The sequence below is a fragment of the Erithacus rubecula genome (assembly GCF_903797595.1).
Source record: "Erithacus rubecula genome assembly, contig: scaffold_151_arrow_ctg1, whole genome shotgun sequence".
NCBI classification, from domain to species: Eukaryota; Metazoa; Chordata; class Aves; order Passeriformes; family Muscicapidae; genus Erithacus; species Erithacus rubecula.
The window spans coordinates 7483-23943 of record NW_027636150.1 but is presented as its reverse complement, the minus strand read 5'-3'; the positions used below and the strand labels follow the sequence as shown (position 1 = coordinate 23943).

General features: G+C 51.0%; 1 protein-coding gene and 1 pseudogene across 2 annotated transcripts in view; both read left to right on the top strand.

Annotated features, from left to right (window-relative positions):
• The window catches only part of LOC306815547 (class I histocompatibility antigen, F10 alpha chain-like), a 260303-nt gene extending 249077 nt beyond the window's left edge, over positions 1–11226 (top strand). The window contains exons 3-5 of the mRNA XM_079332124.1: positions 9458–9730; positions 10634–10906; positions 10999–11226. Of these exons, the coding sequence (XP_079188250.1) occupies positions 9458–9730; positions 10634–10906; positions 10999–11216 (764 nt within the window). The 3' untranslated portion in view covers positions 11217–11226. The remainder of the gene's footprint in view (positions 1–9457; positions 9731–10633; positions 10907–10998) is intronic.
• On the top strand, positions 7029–9306 carry LOC306815540 (class I histocompatibility antigen, F10 alpha chain pseudogene; annotated as a pseudogene). The gene is made up of 3 exons (XR_013777869.1): positions 7029–7100; positions 8885–9164; positions 9291–9306. The product of XR_013777869.1 is annotated as a class I histocompatibility antigen, F10 alpha chain pseudogene (transcript).
• Positions 11227–16461: the final 5235 nt, after the last annotated feature.

Sequence of the window (16461 nt, the reverse complement as noted above, 5' to 3'; positions counted from 1 at the left end):
TATTTGTTCCTCATCCTTTTGGGTTAAGGCATAAATTTTTAGTTGCCCTTGGGATACTTCAGTTTTCAAATCCAATGCTATTATTAAATCTTTCCCCAATAAATTATTTTCTGCCTCTGACAGTAGCAGCAGATCATTTAATTCAGGTTTGCTCTGGGTCTCAATTTGCACGTTTTTAATAACAGGGACTGGAAATGGTTTACCTTTTGCTCCAACTACGAGTGCTAGGTTTACACCTTTTTGGTAGATGTTTAATTGTGGAGTTTTTTGCTCCTGTATCTACTAAAAATTCCAGCTCCTCTCCCTTGGGACCGATTCTTAATTTTATCAAGGACTCTTTAGATGGTAAGGTTCCAAATACATACAACCCCTGACACCCCTATTTGTCCCCCTGGAACATGTTCTCCTCCTGTATCCTCTCTTTACAATTTTTCTTTAGATGGCCTTTGTAGAACTCCCCTGTGTCCCAGCATCTTAATATTATTGCCAAAGGGCTGCCTGGTGGTATTTCTGCCAACCTACGTGTCTTATCTTTATTGCTTTGTGGATCACAGGAACTTGAACCCCTTTGTGGGTTATTCAGATTTAAAACCTTACTTTTTCTTTGTCCCATTTTTACCTCAAGGGACTATTTTGAGGTGTTTTTGCTCCCCTTGTGTTCTGCCTGGATCCTGAATCTGCTTGGGTCAGGATGGGAAGGAGCCTCTACCTGGGCTGGGATGGCAAAAGCAGCTTTTTCCCTCTTCCCCCTGTGTCTCGTGTGTTGCTCTCTGCTTTTCCCTGCCCAGGTCCCACCTCTGCCTGGGCTGGGATGGGAAAAGAACCCAGCTTCTCCCTGGGATAGGATGGGAAAAGCAGCCTCCCCTCACTCGCTTTGTCCCTTCCCCAGCCGGGTCCCTGGCGGGATCCCGGAACCGCGGATGGAAGGACTCTGCTCTCGCTTGATGGCAAAATCCACGTCTCATTCAGGCAAGCACACAGTCACCTCCACCCAACCTGACAATTACTTACAGCTTCCATGCTCCTGTCTGGGTCTTCCTGCACAAGAATTACAGGTGATTTTGCTGCAGTTTTCAGGGGAGCTCTTTCCTTGCTCAGTCTCTATCGTGAGGTTGTTGGGTCCCGAGAGCCACTGACAAACCGGGGCCACAGTAATGGGGCGCCTCCCCGAAATCCCAGCGCCTCTCAGGGCTCCAAGGACATCCTGGGTTTTGGCACCAAATTGTTCTAAAATGTCTTGATGCTTAGCAAAATTTAGATTGCTTTAGTTTGTATAGATGGAGCAAGCAGCACTGGAAACGTGAGGGGTCACTGCCCCCTCCATGCTTCCATCTAACTTGGTTTGCAGTTCCCTCTTTATAGTATTGTTTTACTTGTAGTCATCAATAATTTTTATTGTTTTGTTGTAGTAATTCTGCAAGCTAAGCAGTGGTGGTCAAAGAAAACTTCCAAACTTCTGTGGGACAGTTTTTCAGACAATTGGTCCTGTAACCATCTGGTCTTGGTAGATAAAAAACAGGAGAAGTAGGAAGCCTGATCTTTGGGAGATAGTTTGTGATTGATTACACAAAGGCAGGAAATCTGATTCTGCAAAACTTTCAGACTGTGGAAAGCCCTTTTTTTTCCTTTTACAAACTGGTATGCAATATTCAATTCAGAAAATTTCTAACAGGAGGATTTAAACAGAATGGGTTTAATCATAATTTCCCTTTATCTAGGTCCATGTTCTTTTCTTATTTTAAGTATGCTGGTTTATACCAACTCCAAAACTTCTATGATTAACAAAAATCACTTATCAATTATCACATGGCTCTGTTAAGTGTTTCTTTTTCTCGAAGTTCAGGATCTTGGCTCAGCAGCAGTCCATGTCAATTAGCAACATGTTCTGAAACTGAAGATTTCTTCCATTGCTTCCTCATGTACAAGTCCCTGGCCCTTTCTCTAAGCAGATTCACTCATTGACTCTGGTTTTTCTCCTGGTCCCTCTTTGATTTTGGGATTATTCTCAGTGCCCTCCCTCCCTGTCCTTTTGCAGCCGTTTCTGGGTCAGGCCTGGCTGCCACCTGCATCCCCTTGCTCAGCTGCTGAATGAGCTGCACTCAGCAAGGTGTCGGGCATGGGAAAAAGGTGAGAGTTGCTGCAGCACATCAGGGGAGGAACAGCATTCGTTTAACCCATGGTCTGCCAGGGAACCACAAACACATGTGCCATTGCCATCCTCTGTACATTTGGACCAGAATATGATTTATTTTAGTATTTCCTTTGTTATCTGTTTCACCCCTTTTCAGTTATCATCTATTTGCAAACAGCTGTTTGCATCACTTAATTTTCCACAAACTTCTCCTCCTTCTGTTGAAAGATAATCTGATTCTCTCCCATGGTGAAATATCTTGTTCTTCCTTTCTTTGGATTGGTCAGCAGGAATGTCAGGAGCTGGTGCTGTCAAATTGATTATTATTTCAAGGACTGATAATACATTCCTTAGTACATGAAAAAATAATAATAGCATTAATAATAATAGCATAATGAATATTAATCATAGTAGTAAGAATTATAATAATATTTAGTTTTTAACCTCATTATGCCACTCCAATTTTCTGTCTCCCGATATGTATTTCTTAGGGTTCCCAGAGAGTGGTCCATGGTATTGTAGGATTTGTTGTGGTGTCTCTTCATGTTTTCCTCAATTTTGGGAGCAGGAGCACCAGCCACCCAGGGCTGCATCAATTGACCACTTTTCTCTAATTAAATCACCAAATACTTGGATTCCCAACCGGTTTCTCTGGACGAGCAAAAACACCCCAGTGCTCTAATGCACTCTGTATAACTAGACAGTGACAGCACATGTTGGACTGAGGAGAGGGATATTTACTTTTATTTAGTAAAGTTTTCACAACATTCTCCATTTGCTGTTTCTCTTTGCAGCTTAACCAATTTCTGTTGCAGTCAGATATCCTCACTATAGGCTCTGCCTTTAGCTGTGCAATTTCCATCTGTGCAGGCAGGCACAGCTTGGGGTGAGGGCCAGAGGGAATCAGCCCAATTCCTCTCCCAGGCAAGAAGATCCTAATACATTGTCCACACTTTGCCCCAGCAATGTTAATGTGCATTTCTAACCTCTCCTGGCTGCCTGGAATCCCGGCTTCTCTTCCAGAGCAGCCATTGGATGCCTCATATTTGCCCCCCCAAAATCTGCTATTTTTTTTTTAGTAGTAACAATATTCTATTAACATTTTATCTATTGAAGTTTACCTTTAAAGCTCTTCTGGTGTTATAAAATCCATCCTTAAGGTGAACATTGAAAAAAACCATACCAAAATTTTGGTATCACTAAGAGTCACCAACATATATACACAAATAATCCCAATGCAAATGGTCAAACGCTGCACGTGGGAGGAAAAGGTGGGATTGTGCAGGACAATGAGGAAGAGTAGGAGGAAGAGGAATGTGAGCAAGAGTAGGGACACAGGAGGAGGAGGAGCAGAAACAGGAAGCAGCAGAAGGTTCCAGCCCTCCCTGTGTCTGCAGCCTCTCCCCAGCCCCAGGAGCATTGTCCCCATCACATGCAGCAGGTGACCAGAGAGAGGGATCCCTGATTATCACAGGGGTGAATCTTGATCTTTGTGAGCTTTACTGGGCTAAATGTTGGTGTTTTTGTTTTTAGCAGGGGCTGAATCTTTCTGTTTTGGATGGGGTTTTGGCCAAATCTTGCTGTTTGGTGGGATTTTCATCTGTGTTGTGATGTTTGGAGGATTTTTGGGCTGCATCTTGGTGTTTTGCAGGTTCTGACACACACAGGACACCCAGTGTCTTCCTGAGTTGCACTTGGGCAAGGGGGAAACCCCAGCCTAATGCCTTCTCCTCTTGTTTGTCCCCCAAACCAGGATTTTTTTGTTCCCAAAGTGTGGGCAGATGGAGCAGGAAGAAAAGGCCCAGAGATCCCTCATGAGGAGGGGCTGCAAACCCAGCCCAGGGAGCTGCGAGGAGGAAAGACCCTCCCTGAGCCAGGAAGGCGGCCGGAGATGCAGGCAGAGCTCAGAGCTGGTGGAGAAGCCTCATGGAGGGGAGAAGCCCCACAAGTGCTTGGAATGTGGGAAGGGCTTCAGCCGGAGCTCTGACCTGATCAAACATCAGAGGATCCACCCTGGGGAACGTCCCTACGAGTGTGGGACATGCGGGAAGGGATTCAGTGACATCTCCCACCTGATGTGACACCAGGTGATCCACTCAGGGGAACGGCCCCACCCCTGCTCAGAATGTGGGCAAAGCTTTAGGCAGAGCTCCTGCCTGAGGAGCCACGAGCGCATCCACGCCGGGGAGAGGCCCTGGGAGTGTCCTGAGTGTGGGAAGAGGTTTCACACCAGCTCCAAACTCCTCAGACATGAGCGGGTTCACAGAGAGGAGAGGCCCTTTCCCTGCCCCCACTGCGGGAAGGGATTCAAGGACACTCCACCCTCACTGCCCACCGGCAAATCCACAGTGGGGAGATGCCCCACGATTGTCCTGAGTGTGGGAAGAGCTTCTCACAGAGCTCCACCATGACCCGACACCAACGGGGTCACCACTGAGGGAAGGAAAACTGCATCCTTCTGCAAGAGCACTGCTGCAACAGAACCACATCTCTCACTCCAGCACTGCAGCCAGCATTTAATGGGGCTGCTCCAGCACCCTGACTGGCAGGGTGTCAGGTTGTATTCTGACTTTTACAGTGTTTGGGGTTTAGGTTTTTTCTTTGTGGTACTATATTTTTATTGTAATTTTCCTAGTAAAAGAAGTGTTCTTCCTATTCCCATATCTTTGCCTGAGACCTGCTTAATTTCAATATTATAATTTGCAGTGAGGGGACTTACACTGTCCATTTCAAGAGACACTTCTGCTTTTCCTAGCAGACACTTTGTCTTTCAAACAAAGAGAAATTTTGGCACCCTATGTTTGGCACGAGGGCATCGAGATAAAAGAGTAACACTTCTTGAGTAACCTAATTTTTGTGTGCTGGATATAAAGCCTCATTAGGTGGCATCATGTGCTCTAGCTTGCCCTGGTTCAGGTGGCACATGGTTGTGTCTCTATTTCTCTCATTTGCAGGCCCTTATCTAAACAGGGGCCCTTGAACTAAGGCTGCTGTGGCTGTGTTGGGGGTTGGGGTTTGTTCCCTTCCTTTCTCTCTGTGGAATTTTCCCTGTTATGATGCTAAGGAAGCTTGTTGTGCTGCACCCCAGCTCATGGTGGCTGATGGCCAAAGAGCTGGGGGTGTCTGGGCGGGGTCTGGCCCTCGTGCTCCCCGGTGGGTTGCAGGAAGATGTCCGGGGCTGCTCGCTGCCCCCCATCCCAGCCCAGGAGCCGGTTCTGTGCTGTGGGACACTGCACTGCTGCCTGCCCCGCTCCAGCTGCTGCCTCTGCACATGCAGCCGAGTGCCACCAGCCCTGTGCTGAGTGGGGAGTCCTTCCTCCACCCTTCTCCCACCTGGGACGCTGCTGACATTGTCCCAGCCCTCCACAGCTGCACGGGACCTGCCCTGCCCCCAGCACCAGTACTGGGCACAGGAAAAGGGTCTGTGGCCAAAAAGGACTGGAACTGAGTTACTGTTCTGTTTGTTGTTCATTTTCATAGCAGCTGCTGGTTTTGTGTCTGGTTAGATATATTAGTAAAGAGCTGTTATTCCTACCCCCATATCTCTGCCTGAGAGCCCCTGATTCCAAAATTCTAATAATTAGGAAGGAGGGGGTTTGCATCCTGGAAGGAGCTCCTGCCTTTCTTGGCAAGTCCCTGTCCTCCAAACCAGGACAGATTTTGGTGCCCAGACAGTGGGGCCTGAGGGCGTTGAGAGCAGGGTGAAAAAAGGAATAACAGCTCTTGAGTTACCTAAGGTTTTGTGTCAGGTGTCACTGTGCTGTCCAGCTTAATCTGGCTTGGGCTCCACGTGCTCACAGATACATCTCTGCCATTTGCAAGCCCTTATTTGAACATGGGTCCCCTCACCAAAATTACTGTAGCTGTTATCTGATTCGTTTGGTGAGTTGATCAGGTGAGACACTGATGGATTTTTAACTCCCTCTGGAACATAGCCCCATGGATCCAGAGTTATCACACTCTAACTGTGTGTTTTTGGGGTTACTTCAGTCATGGTACTTTCTGTGAGCAAGTGAGGGCAGGGGAAATTTTCTGCCAACCCATCACCCAGTTTTTGGAGTCCACCCCACCAGTTTTCAAAGAGTTCAGATCTGCTTTAAATGCTAATGATATCATACAGTGGCTGGTGTTGCTGATAGGCCTGTTGTGTTTAGCATTCACCAGCACCCCTTGAACCCCCATTTTCAGGCAGCAGAACGCCCTTGAGCCCCGAATTCCGGGAAGGAAACTCCCCCTTAACACACATTCCCCAGCACGGGAACCCCTGAACCCCCATTTTTGGGCACGGGGACTCCCCCATACTTCCCCTTATCCAGCCCCAGTGCCCCCCTGTACCCCATTTCCCGGCCCTCCCACTCTTGGGGACACAGCCCCCCATTTTCCTTGACCTCGGGACCCCCTGAACCCCCATTACTGGGCATGGGGACTCCCCCCGCACCCCCTAATTCGGCATGGGGACCCCCTGCACCCCCTTCTCGGGCATCCCGCCCTTCCCAGCCCCCAGACCCGCCCTTTTCCTTCCCTTTGCACCCCCAGTTCTCCCAAATTTCCGTGTCCCCCCAGTTCTCCAGTTCCGGCGCTTTCTTCAGGGCGGTCCCAGGGGGTCCCAGGTGTTTCTCAGAGGGCTCCAGGGGGGTCGCAGCGGGGATCCAGAGGGATCCAGAGGAATTCTCTGGAAATCCCCCTTTTCCCCTCCCCCACCGCGCTGCCTCGGTCACTTTCGCTTCCGCGTCTCAACCCGAGAGACCGGGATCTACCCAGCTATCCGTGACGTCACTGACACTTTGAGTTTCCATTGGCGGGTAGGAAATACCGGCGCCAATGGCGGGGCCAATGGCGGCTCTGGGGGCGGGGCCAGCGCTGGGGGCGGGGCCAGTTCTGGGAGCGGGATCGCAGCGGAGCAGCGCGATGGCTCCAGCGCTGGGGCTGCTCTTGGGGCTCCTGGGGGGCCTGGGGGGCGCGACGAAAGGTGAGTGGGACCCCCCGAAACAGAGACCCCCCTGTATCGCAATTCCCGGGCACCGGGACCCCCCTGAACTTCCATTTTCGGGCACCAGGAAGTCCCTAACCCTCCAGTCGCGAGCACGGAAACCCCCGAAATCTCCATTTTGGGTCCTGTGACCCCCCTCAATCCCCCTCCCCAGCAGCGGCCCCACCAATGTACCCCCTTATCTGGCACGAAGACCCCCTGTACCCCCATTTTCTGCTCACCAGCACCCCTTGAACCCCCATTTTCGGGCAGCAGAACGCCCTTGAGCCCCGAATTCCGGGAAGGAAACTCCATCTTAACACACATTCCCCAGCAGGGGAACCCCTGAACCCCCATTTTTGGGCACCGGGACCCCCCTGAACTTCTATTTCTGCGCACTGGGAACCCCCTAACCCTCCATTCCCGGGCAGGTGAACCCCCGAAACCTCCATTTTGGGTCGTGTGACCCCCCTCCATCCCCTAACCCAGCACCGGCCCCCCTGTACCCCCTTATCTGGCACGGAGACCCCCCCCCCTGACCCCCCCTGTTCTTGTCACCAGCACCCCCTGAACCCACATTTCCGGGCACTGGGAATCCTCTAAACCTTGATTCCCGGGCACGGAGAAACCACTGAATCGTCATTTTCGGTCTTGTTACCTGTCCATCGCCTTTCCCAGCAGAAAACGCCCCTGAACCCCCATTTCTGTGCACCGGGACCCCCCTGAACCCCCTCATCTGGCACTGGGACCCCCCCTGCACCCCCTTTTCGGGCATCTCGCTGTTCCCAGACCCGAGTCCCGCCCTTTTTCTTGATCTTTGGACCCCCCGAACCTCCCAACTTTCCGTGTCCCCCCGTTTTCCACTCCCGGCGATTCCCGAAACGGGGTCCCAGAGGGTCCCAGGGGTCTCAGGGGGGGTCTCAGCGGGGATCCAATGGGATCCAGATGAACTCTCTGGAATTCCCCCTTTCCCGTGTCCCCTCCCCCACCGCACTCCCTCGGTCTCTTTCCCGTCTCCCAGGCTGCGCCTCCGGGATCCGTTCGCCTCTCCCAGTCCCAGCCCCCCCTTTCCCTCAACACCGGGGACCCCTGGAGCCCCTTTCCTGGGCACAGGGACCCCCTGGATCCCCCATCCCGCCTCTCCCAGTCCCTCCCTTGAACCTTGGACCCTTCTCGGCTCTCCCCATTCCGCTTCCTGCCCCCCCAGTCTCTGCATCCCCCTAGATCTCCACCCCCTGCTCGTCCTGCGGGGGGTCTAGGAGGGTCCCAGGGGTATCATATAGGCTCCCAGGGGGGATTCTGGGCTCTGGGAGCCCCCTAAATTCCCAGTCCCACTGGAAAGGAAGGCACCTCCCTGCACTCCCTTATCCACTCCCAATCCCCCCCTGCACCCCCTTTCCCATCCATCCCGCCTTCTCCAGCTCCAGACCCACATTTTCCTTGACTCTGAGATCCTCTGGACCCCCATTCCTGCTTATCTCAGCCCCCAGCCTCCTTTTCCCTCTGCATCAAGGACCCCTGAGCCCCCCATTCCAGCCATCCCGGGTCTCCCCACATTGTTACCCCTCTTTTCTTGGCACTGGGGACCCTTGGACCCCCTTTCCTTGACACTGGGGTCCCCTGGAATCCCCCATTCCTTGTATCCTACTTTCCTTGACCCTGAGAGTCCCCTGAACCCCCATTCCTGGACACTGGGACCCCATGCACCCCCTTCCCAGCTCTCCCAGTTCCCCTTTCAGTGATCCATGACCCCTCAACCCCCCCAAATCTCTGTGTCCCCCCAGTTCTCCACTCCCTGCGCTACCTGTATGTGGCAGTGTCAGAGCCCAGCCCGGGGATCCCCCAGTTCATGGCCATTGGGTACCTGGATGGAATCCCCTTCACACGCTACGACAGCGAGCGGGGCTGGATGGAGCCGCTGACACAGTGGATGAAGGATGGAGCAGAGCCGGAATATTGGGATAGAGAGACCCAGATCAGTGTGGGGAATCAGCACGTGGCTGCCAGGAGCCTGGAGACACTGCGGGACCGGTACAACCAGAGCAGGGGCGAGTGGGGGGATCTGTGGGGCTGGGATGGGGATCCATGGGTTGGAATGGGATCCATGGGGCTGGGATGGGATCTGTGGGGCTGGAGTGGGGATCTATAATTCTTGAATGGGATTTATAGGGCTTGGATATGGATTCACAGGGTGCCAAGGGGTTGAGATGGGGATCCATTGGGCTGGTATGGGGTATCTTGTGCTGCATGGGTTAGGATGGGATCCATGGGGCTGGGGTGGGATCCATGGGGTTGGGATGGGGATCTGTGGGGCTGCGACACAATTCCATGGGTCTCTGTGGGTACAATTCACCCAGGTTTTCACACAAGGTTGCGAGTTTCTGGCTGTGACCTCCTGTCCGATGGGAGCGTCCGTGGATCCCACCGGGATAGCTACGACGGGAGGGATTTCCTCTCCTTTGACCTGGAATCCAGGAGATTCGTGGCGGCTGACAGCGCTGCTGAGGTCACCAGGAGGCGCTGGGAAGATGAGAACGAGGCTGAGAGGAAGACAAATTACCTGGAGCACATCTGCCCAGAGTGGATCCACAGATACGTCGGATATGGGCAGAAGGAGCTGGACCGCAAAGGTGGAAGCAGAATTCCTGTGGGAAAGTGGGATTTGGGAATGGAGGACTTGGGAACAGGGTAATTCCTGTGGGAATTCCATGGGCAAATCTCACCTCCATCCCATTCCCATGGAATTCCATGGGCAGGTCTTACCCCTGTCCCATTCCCATGGTATTCCATGGGCAGATCTTACCTCTATCACATTCATAATAAATTCCATCGGCAAATCTCACCCCCATCCCATTCCCATGGAATTCCATGGGCAGATCTCATCTCCATTTCACTCCAGTGGGAATTCCATGGGCAGGTCTCACCCCCATCCTGTTGCAGTGGGAATTCCAAGGGCATATCTCACCCCCATCCCATTCTCATGGAATTCCATAGGCAGACCTTATCTCTATCCCATTCCTATGGAATTCCATGGGCAGATCTTATCCCCATTCCTGTGGGAATTCCCTGGGCAGATCTTATCCCCATTCCTGTGGGAATTCCCTGGGCAGATCTCACCCCCATCCCCTTCCAGTGGAAATTCCATGGGCAGGTCTCACTCCATCCCATTGCAGTGGGAATTCCATGTGCAGATTTCACCCCCATCCCCTTCTAGTGAGAATTCCATGGACAGATCTCACCCCCATCCCATTGCAGTGGGAATTCCATGGGCAGATCTCACCCTCATTCCCATGGAATTCCATGGGCAGATCTCACCCCCATCCCATTGTAGTGGGAATTCCATGGGCAGATCTCAGCCCAATCCCATTCCCATGGAATTCCATGGGCAGATCTCACCCCCATTGCATTCCCATGGAATTCCATGGGCAGATCTCACTCCCATCCCATTGCAGTGGGAATTCCATGGGCATATCTCACCGCCATCCCATTCCCATGGAATTCCATGGATGTCTCTCACTGTTATCCCATTCCAGAGCCCCCTGATGTCCATGTGTCCAGAAAAGAGGAACACGGGACGCTGATCTTGTCCTGCCACGCGTATGGATTCTACCCCAAGGCCATCGCGGTCAACTGGATGAAGGGGGATGAAATCCGGGATCAGGAGACGGAGTGGGGCGGGGTCGTTCCCAACAGCGACGGCACCTTCCACACCTGGGCCAGGATCGAGGCGCGGCCGGAGGAGCGGGAGCAGTACCGGTGCCGGGTGGAGCATCCCGGAATGTCGGAGCCCGGGATCTTCACTTGGGGTGAGGCTGGGAATGTGGAATGTGGGAACTGGGGAGTTGGAATTCCCAGATGGGGATTCCTCTCCCCCTCCTCACCATCCCACAATTCCCAGAGCTGACATCTGGTGGGAATCTCATCGTGGTGGTCGCTGTGTCCGTTGTTGCCATCATCATCCTCATTGTCCTCGTTGGATTCGTCGTCTGGAAGCTCCAATCCGGTAACACATGGGATGGGGGTCAGGAAGGGGCACAGATCCACCCAGCACCGTTCTGGGAATCCTGTGCCACCAACGCTGATCCCACTGTTTTTCCACAGGGAAGAGGGACATGAATGGATATAACATGGCAGCCGTTGAGTTCCAGTGTTGGACTCAGCTCTGGATCCCCTCCATGTGGATCCCAGAATATATCCTGGGGTTAATCCCAGTGTGTGATCCGTGCTGGAATCTCATGGATCTTCCTTTTCTGCTGGGAATGACTGCAGGAACGGAGCGGGGTCAGGGTGGAATTCCAGAGGGGGATTGGGGCAGAATTGACAGATTGGGATCAGGGAGGGATTCCAGATTACAGCAGGAGTCCAGAGCAGGATGAGATTGAATTGTGGCATGGGATCAGGGCTGGGTTCTGGAGTAGGATCAGTTGGGATGGATGGATGATGGATGATGGATGGGTGCATAGCTGGAGGATGGATGACGGGAGGATGGATCATGGGTGGATGATGGATGATGAATGGATAGATGGACGCATGTTGGATGCATGGATGGATGAATGCATGGATGATGGTTGGATGATGGATAGATGATGGATGATGCATGGCTGGATGATGGATGGTTGGATGGATGGATGATGGGTGATGGATGGATGGGTGGATGAAGGATGGATGGTTGGATGGATGGATGGATGGATGATGACTGGATGATGGATGAATGATGGATGATGGGAGGATGGACCATGGGCGGATGATGAATGGATGGATGGATGATAGATGGGTGGATGGTTGCATGGATGATGGATAGATGGGTGGATGGATGCATAGATGGATGGATGATGGATGGAGCAAAATTGGAGCAGGATGGATGGAGATGGATCAGGTTGGCATTCCAGAGAGGGATTGGGCCAGGGTCTTTGGGACGAGGTTGGGTGGGATGGATGGAGCAGGATCGGGGCAAGATGGATGGAGAGGGATCACATGGTTTGAATGGAGCAGGATTAGAGCAGGCTCAGGTGGGATTCTGGAGCAGCTCCTGCTCTCCATGGGCTCCAGCCAGGTGCATCCTGTGGTATGGGGACAGGGACAGGGTGACACTGTGACCCTTTGTCATCCCAGCAGGAGTCACTGCCTGAACAATCCATGGAGCTGGATCTGGCCTCTTCCCTTTTCCCAGGAAACCGAGAGCTGCCAGCAGAGCTCATCCCCGCTGCTCCCACTCACCCACAGCTCCTGCTAACAGATGAATTTCCCATTCTCCAGTGTTTTAAAGCCAAGAACCACAAATATTCCCAATGCTTTAGTTCTGGTGTGAAATTATCCTGGTTTGAGCAATAAATCCTCCTGGGGCAAAAAAATCCGGCTTCCCTTCTCCAGTGGCCAGCAATTCCTCTCTGGAAACCAGGAATTGAAATGGGGACCCTGGGGACAGGGATGAGGACAACTGGGAGCAGGGATGGGGACACCAAGATGGGATAGGTACAGCAGAGACAGAGATGGGAACAGCAGGAATGGGAATGGGGACACCAGGAACTGGGATAGTGACACCAGGACTGGAACTGGGACTTGCCAGCCACGCCTGGCTCTACCTCCCAGGACTCATTTCCCACTCTGTGCATCGTGTCTGAGGTGTCCCCAGGAGGGTTTGGCCACTTCGGGCTCCTGGAGGGACAGTGGGATGGAGGGAAAGGTTAGGGTGAATCAAGGGCCTGGAAGAATTAAAAGGCTTAAGAGTATAGCTACAAGGATAAAACCAATATATATTGATTAAGAGTTTAGAAAGAAGAATAGAACCTGAGTAGAAGGGCTAATTATTAGCAGATGGAGCTGGTTCGAGCTAATACAAGAAATCATTTGCTTGACTTTGTTGTGTTTGTAGAAGCAGGATGGGAGGTTAGGGCATTGTAAACATGAAGAAACCATAACTGCACTGGGCCCCAAAACCAGTCAGAAACTGGCTGGGGAGTTTGGACTGTGGCCAAGGGACCAGAGAGCCTGCCAACAAGATGTGAGAGTCCGTGTGAGCCTTTCGTCTGTTTCTGCCCAACGACCCTCGCCTGAGGCCTGCGCTGGCCAGGGATGGGAGGAACACCAAGTGACTGTTCCGCAGGTGATGCCTACCAGGACTGGTTTCTCATGACAACTAGTCACGGGGCACTGACTCAACAAAGCTCCCACAGATGGAAGAACAATGGACTGGTCAGTATGTGCTGCCCTGCGTGTGGTCATGACAACAAAGATGGTTTGGTGTGCCTTGAAGCGTCCTGTTTCCACCTCTTCCTCAGCGTAACGATCTCCACATACAATAGTCCATAAATCTTCCCACCTTTTGGCCAGAAGCCACTCGCTTTGGGAAAGGACTATAAAAGTGACTTTCTCAAAGGAGACCCCCGAGATCTCCCCAGACGGCAACAGACATCTATTGGCTGCTCCACGAGGATTCGTCTGCCCATCTTGGTAGCTATAATCCCGACCCCCCTTTCTCTCTCTCTCTCTCTCTCTCTCTCTCTGTCCCACTATCGCATTTTGGTTGGCAATAAATAAAGTGCATTTCTGTAAATGTAAACTGGTTTTGTCCCCTGCTGTGTCTTTTGCGCTCTGAGATCCATAAAAGAACCAGTCACGACTCCCGCTCGGGTTGGGCGGATCGTGACACACCTCAACAGCACACAGCCAGCAGTATCAGATGAATCAAGATGCCATTATCCCCACCCATAAAATTTTGGCTAGAAAGTCAAAGGGTGCTCAGTAAAACCCACTCACCCTTCAACAGCCCCAGTTTGCCTGTGGGCAAGTCTAACAGACAATAGAAATTTACTGTAGGCTGTTGTGCCTTGAATGAAGTGACTCCACTGTGGGAGCTAAGACAGAGTACTGTGGATTTAATCAGCATAAGCAGCTTGATAAACAAGATGCCTTGGCAAGAGCAAACAGAGCCTTGAAGACACCATGAAGATTGGATCAACACTGGCGACAGGAAAGAAGAATGAATCAAGTAGAAATATTGCAAAATGTGTAAGCTTGTCTGTATGACGTTTAACCAAACCAATATAGTAAAAAATGACCAGTTTTCCTAAAAAAGGTATATAAGCACGTGTAGCTGAGAGTAAATTTGGATTCTGATCAGCAGTCAGTAGACCCCCTCTCTCTCCCAGTTGTTGATTCTCCAGTGCTGAGCGCTGCCGTGCCGGACACGCTGGATCTCCAGGAGGAGCTGGAGCCCAAGGCAGCAAAGTGGCACCATTGACATTGCCAATGCATTTTTTTCCATTCCTTTGGAAGCAGAGTGCAGGCCTCAGTTTGCTTTCACCTGGAGGGACATGCAGCACACCTGGAACCGACTGCCCCAGGGGTGGAAACACAGCCCCACCATCTGCCACAGGCTGATCCAGGCTGCACTGGAAAAGGGCAAAGCTCCAAACATCTGCAATACATCAATAACAGCATTGTGCAGAGGAACAGGGCAATAAAAGTATTTGAGAAAGGAGAGAGGATCATCCAGATTCTGCTGGAAAGAGGTTTTGCCATTGAGAAGAGCAAAGTCAAGGGAGCTGCCTGAGAGATCCAGTTCCTGGGAGTAGAGTGGCAAGATGGACAGAGCCAGATCCCCACTGAAATGATCAATGAGATCATCACAGTGTCTCCACCAAGCAGCAAGAAGGAAACACAAGCTTTCCTAGGGGCCTTAGGTTTTTAGAGAATGCATTCCTGAATGCAGCCAGATTGTGAGCCCTCCCTCCCTGATCACCCTAACAAAACCAATTCCAGCTGTGGCCCTGAACAGCAACAAACCTTCACCTAGACCAAGCAGAAAATCGTTCATGCAGTGCCCTTAGCCCAGTCAGGACGGGACCAGAGGTGAGGAATGTACTTTACTCTGCAGCCAAGAACAATGGCTTGTCCTGGAGCCTTTAGCAGAAGGAGCCAGGGGAGATTCAAGACCGAGCACTAGAATTCTAGAGCCAAAGTTACAAAAAGTCTGACGCAAACTACACTCACAAAAAAAAAACAAAAAAACAAAAAAACCCAACAAAATCTTATCCACCTATAGTAAGAAAGTTCAAGCCACCTCAAAAGAAATTGTCACAAAAGCATAGCTCCTCCTGGCACCCTGACTCCCGGTGCTGGGGTGGATGTTTAAAGAAAAGGCTCCTCTACCCACCACGCCACCCACACCACATGGAGCCCATGGATTGCTCTCATCACACAGCACGGCCGGATTAGAAACACAAATCACCCTGAAATTTTAAAAACAGTTAAAACCGGCAACAAGATAAAAACTTTAGTCTCACTAACAAGAAGGAGCAGAAACAAGTAACCCAGGCTAAAAAGCTCCACCATACAACCAACTAGCAGCACAAGAAACACACTGAGCTCTTGTCACTGACAGTTTCTGTCTCATGGTTGAGATGAACCAGAAGTGGAAAGTGGCCGCAGGGAGCCCCACACGACGAGTCACACAAGCTACTGAAGGAGAAGGTGAATCAAGTGCACTTGCTGAACTCAAAGCCATTCAACTGGCCCTGGACACTGCTGAAACAGAGAACTGGCCAAAGTTCTACCCTTATACTGAATCATAAATAGTAACCAATGCTTTGTGGAGTTAGCTAGAAAGGTAAAAAAAGGCCAGCGAGCAACACAAAGGAAAACCAATTGAGGCTGCTGATGAGTGCAAAAACATTGCCACTCAGACAAACTCTCTGTAAAAGTCCATCATGTGGATGGCCACATCCCCTAAAGTCAGGCTAATAAAGAACAGGAAAAAAAGGAGCAAGTAAATCAAGCTGCAAAAAAAGAGATGTCACCAATAAATTTAAATTAGCAACATAAGGGAGAGTTGTTCCTAGCTCAATAGGCCCATAGTGCCTCAAACCATCAAGGCAAAAATGCCACCTATAAGTAGGCACAAAACTGAAAAGGAGATGTAACCATAAGTTGCATTTCTCAAGTTATCCATAACTGTAAGATGTGCTAAAATCAAGCAAGCCAAGCTGATAAGGCCTCTCTAATACAGGCAGCAGTATTCCAAATACAAGTATAAAGAAGTCCGAGCAAATGAACTACATCACACTGCCTCAAACCCCCCAAGGCAAGTGCTACGTGATCACAATTGTAGAAGCCAGCACTGGATCATTAGAAACCTACCCTGTACCTCACACTACTACTCAAAACACCGTCTGAAGCCCAAAAAAGCAAGTCCTATAAAGACACAGCACCCCTGAGAGAATCGTCAGACAATAGGACCCATTTCAAGAACAGCCTTAGAAACACCTCAGCCAAAAACCAGGATATTGAATAAATAGATCATATCCCTTATCACACACCAGCTGCCTAGGAAAGTTGAACTGTACAACAGACTACTGCAAAT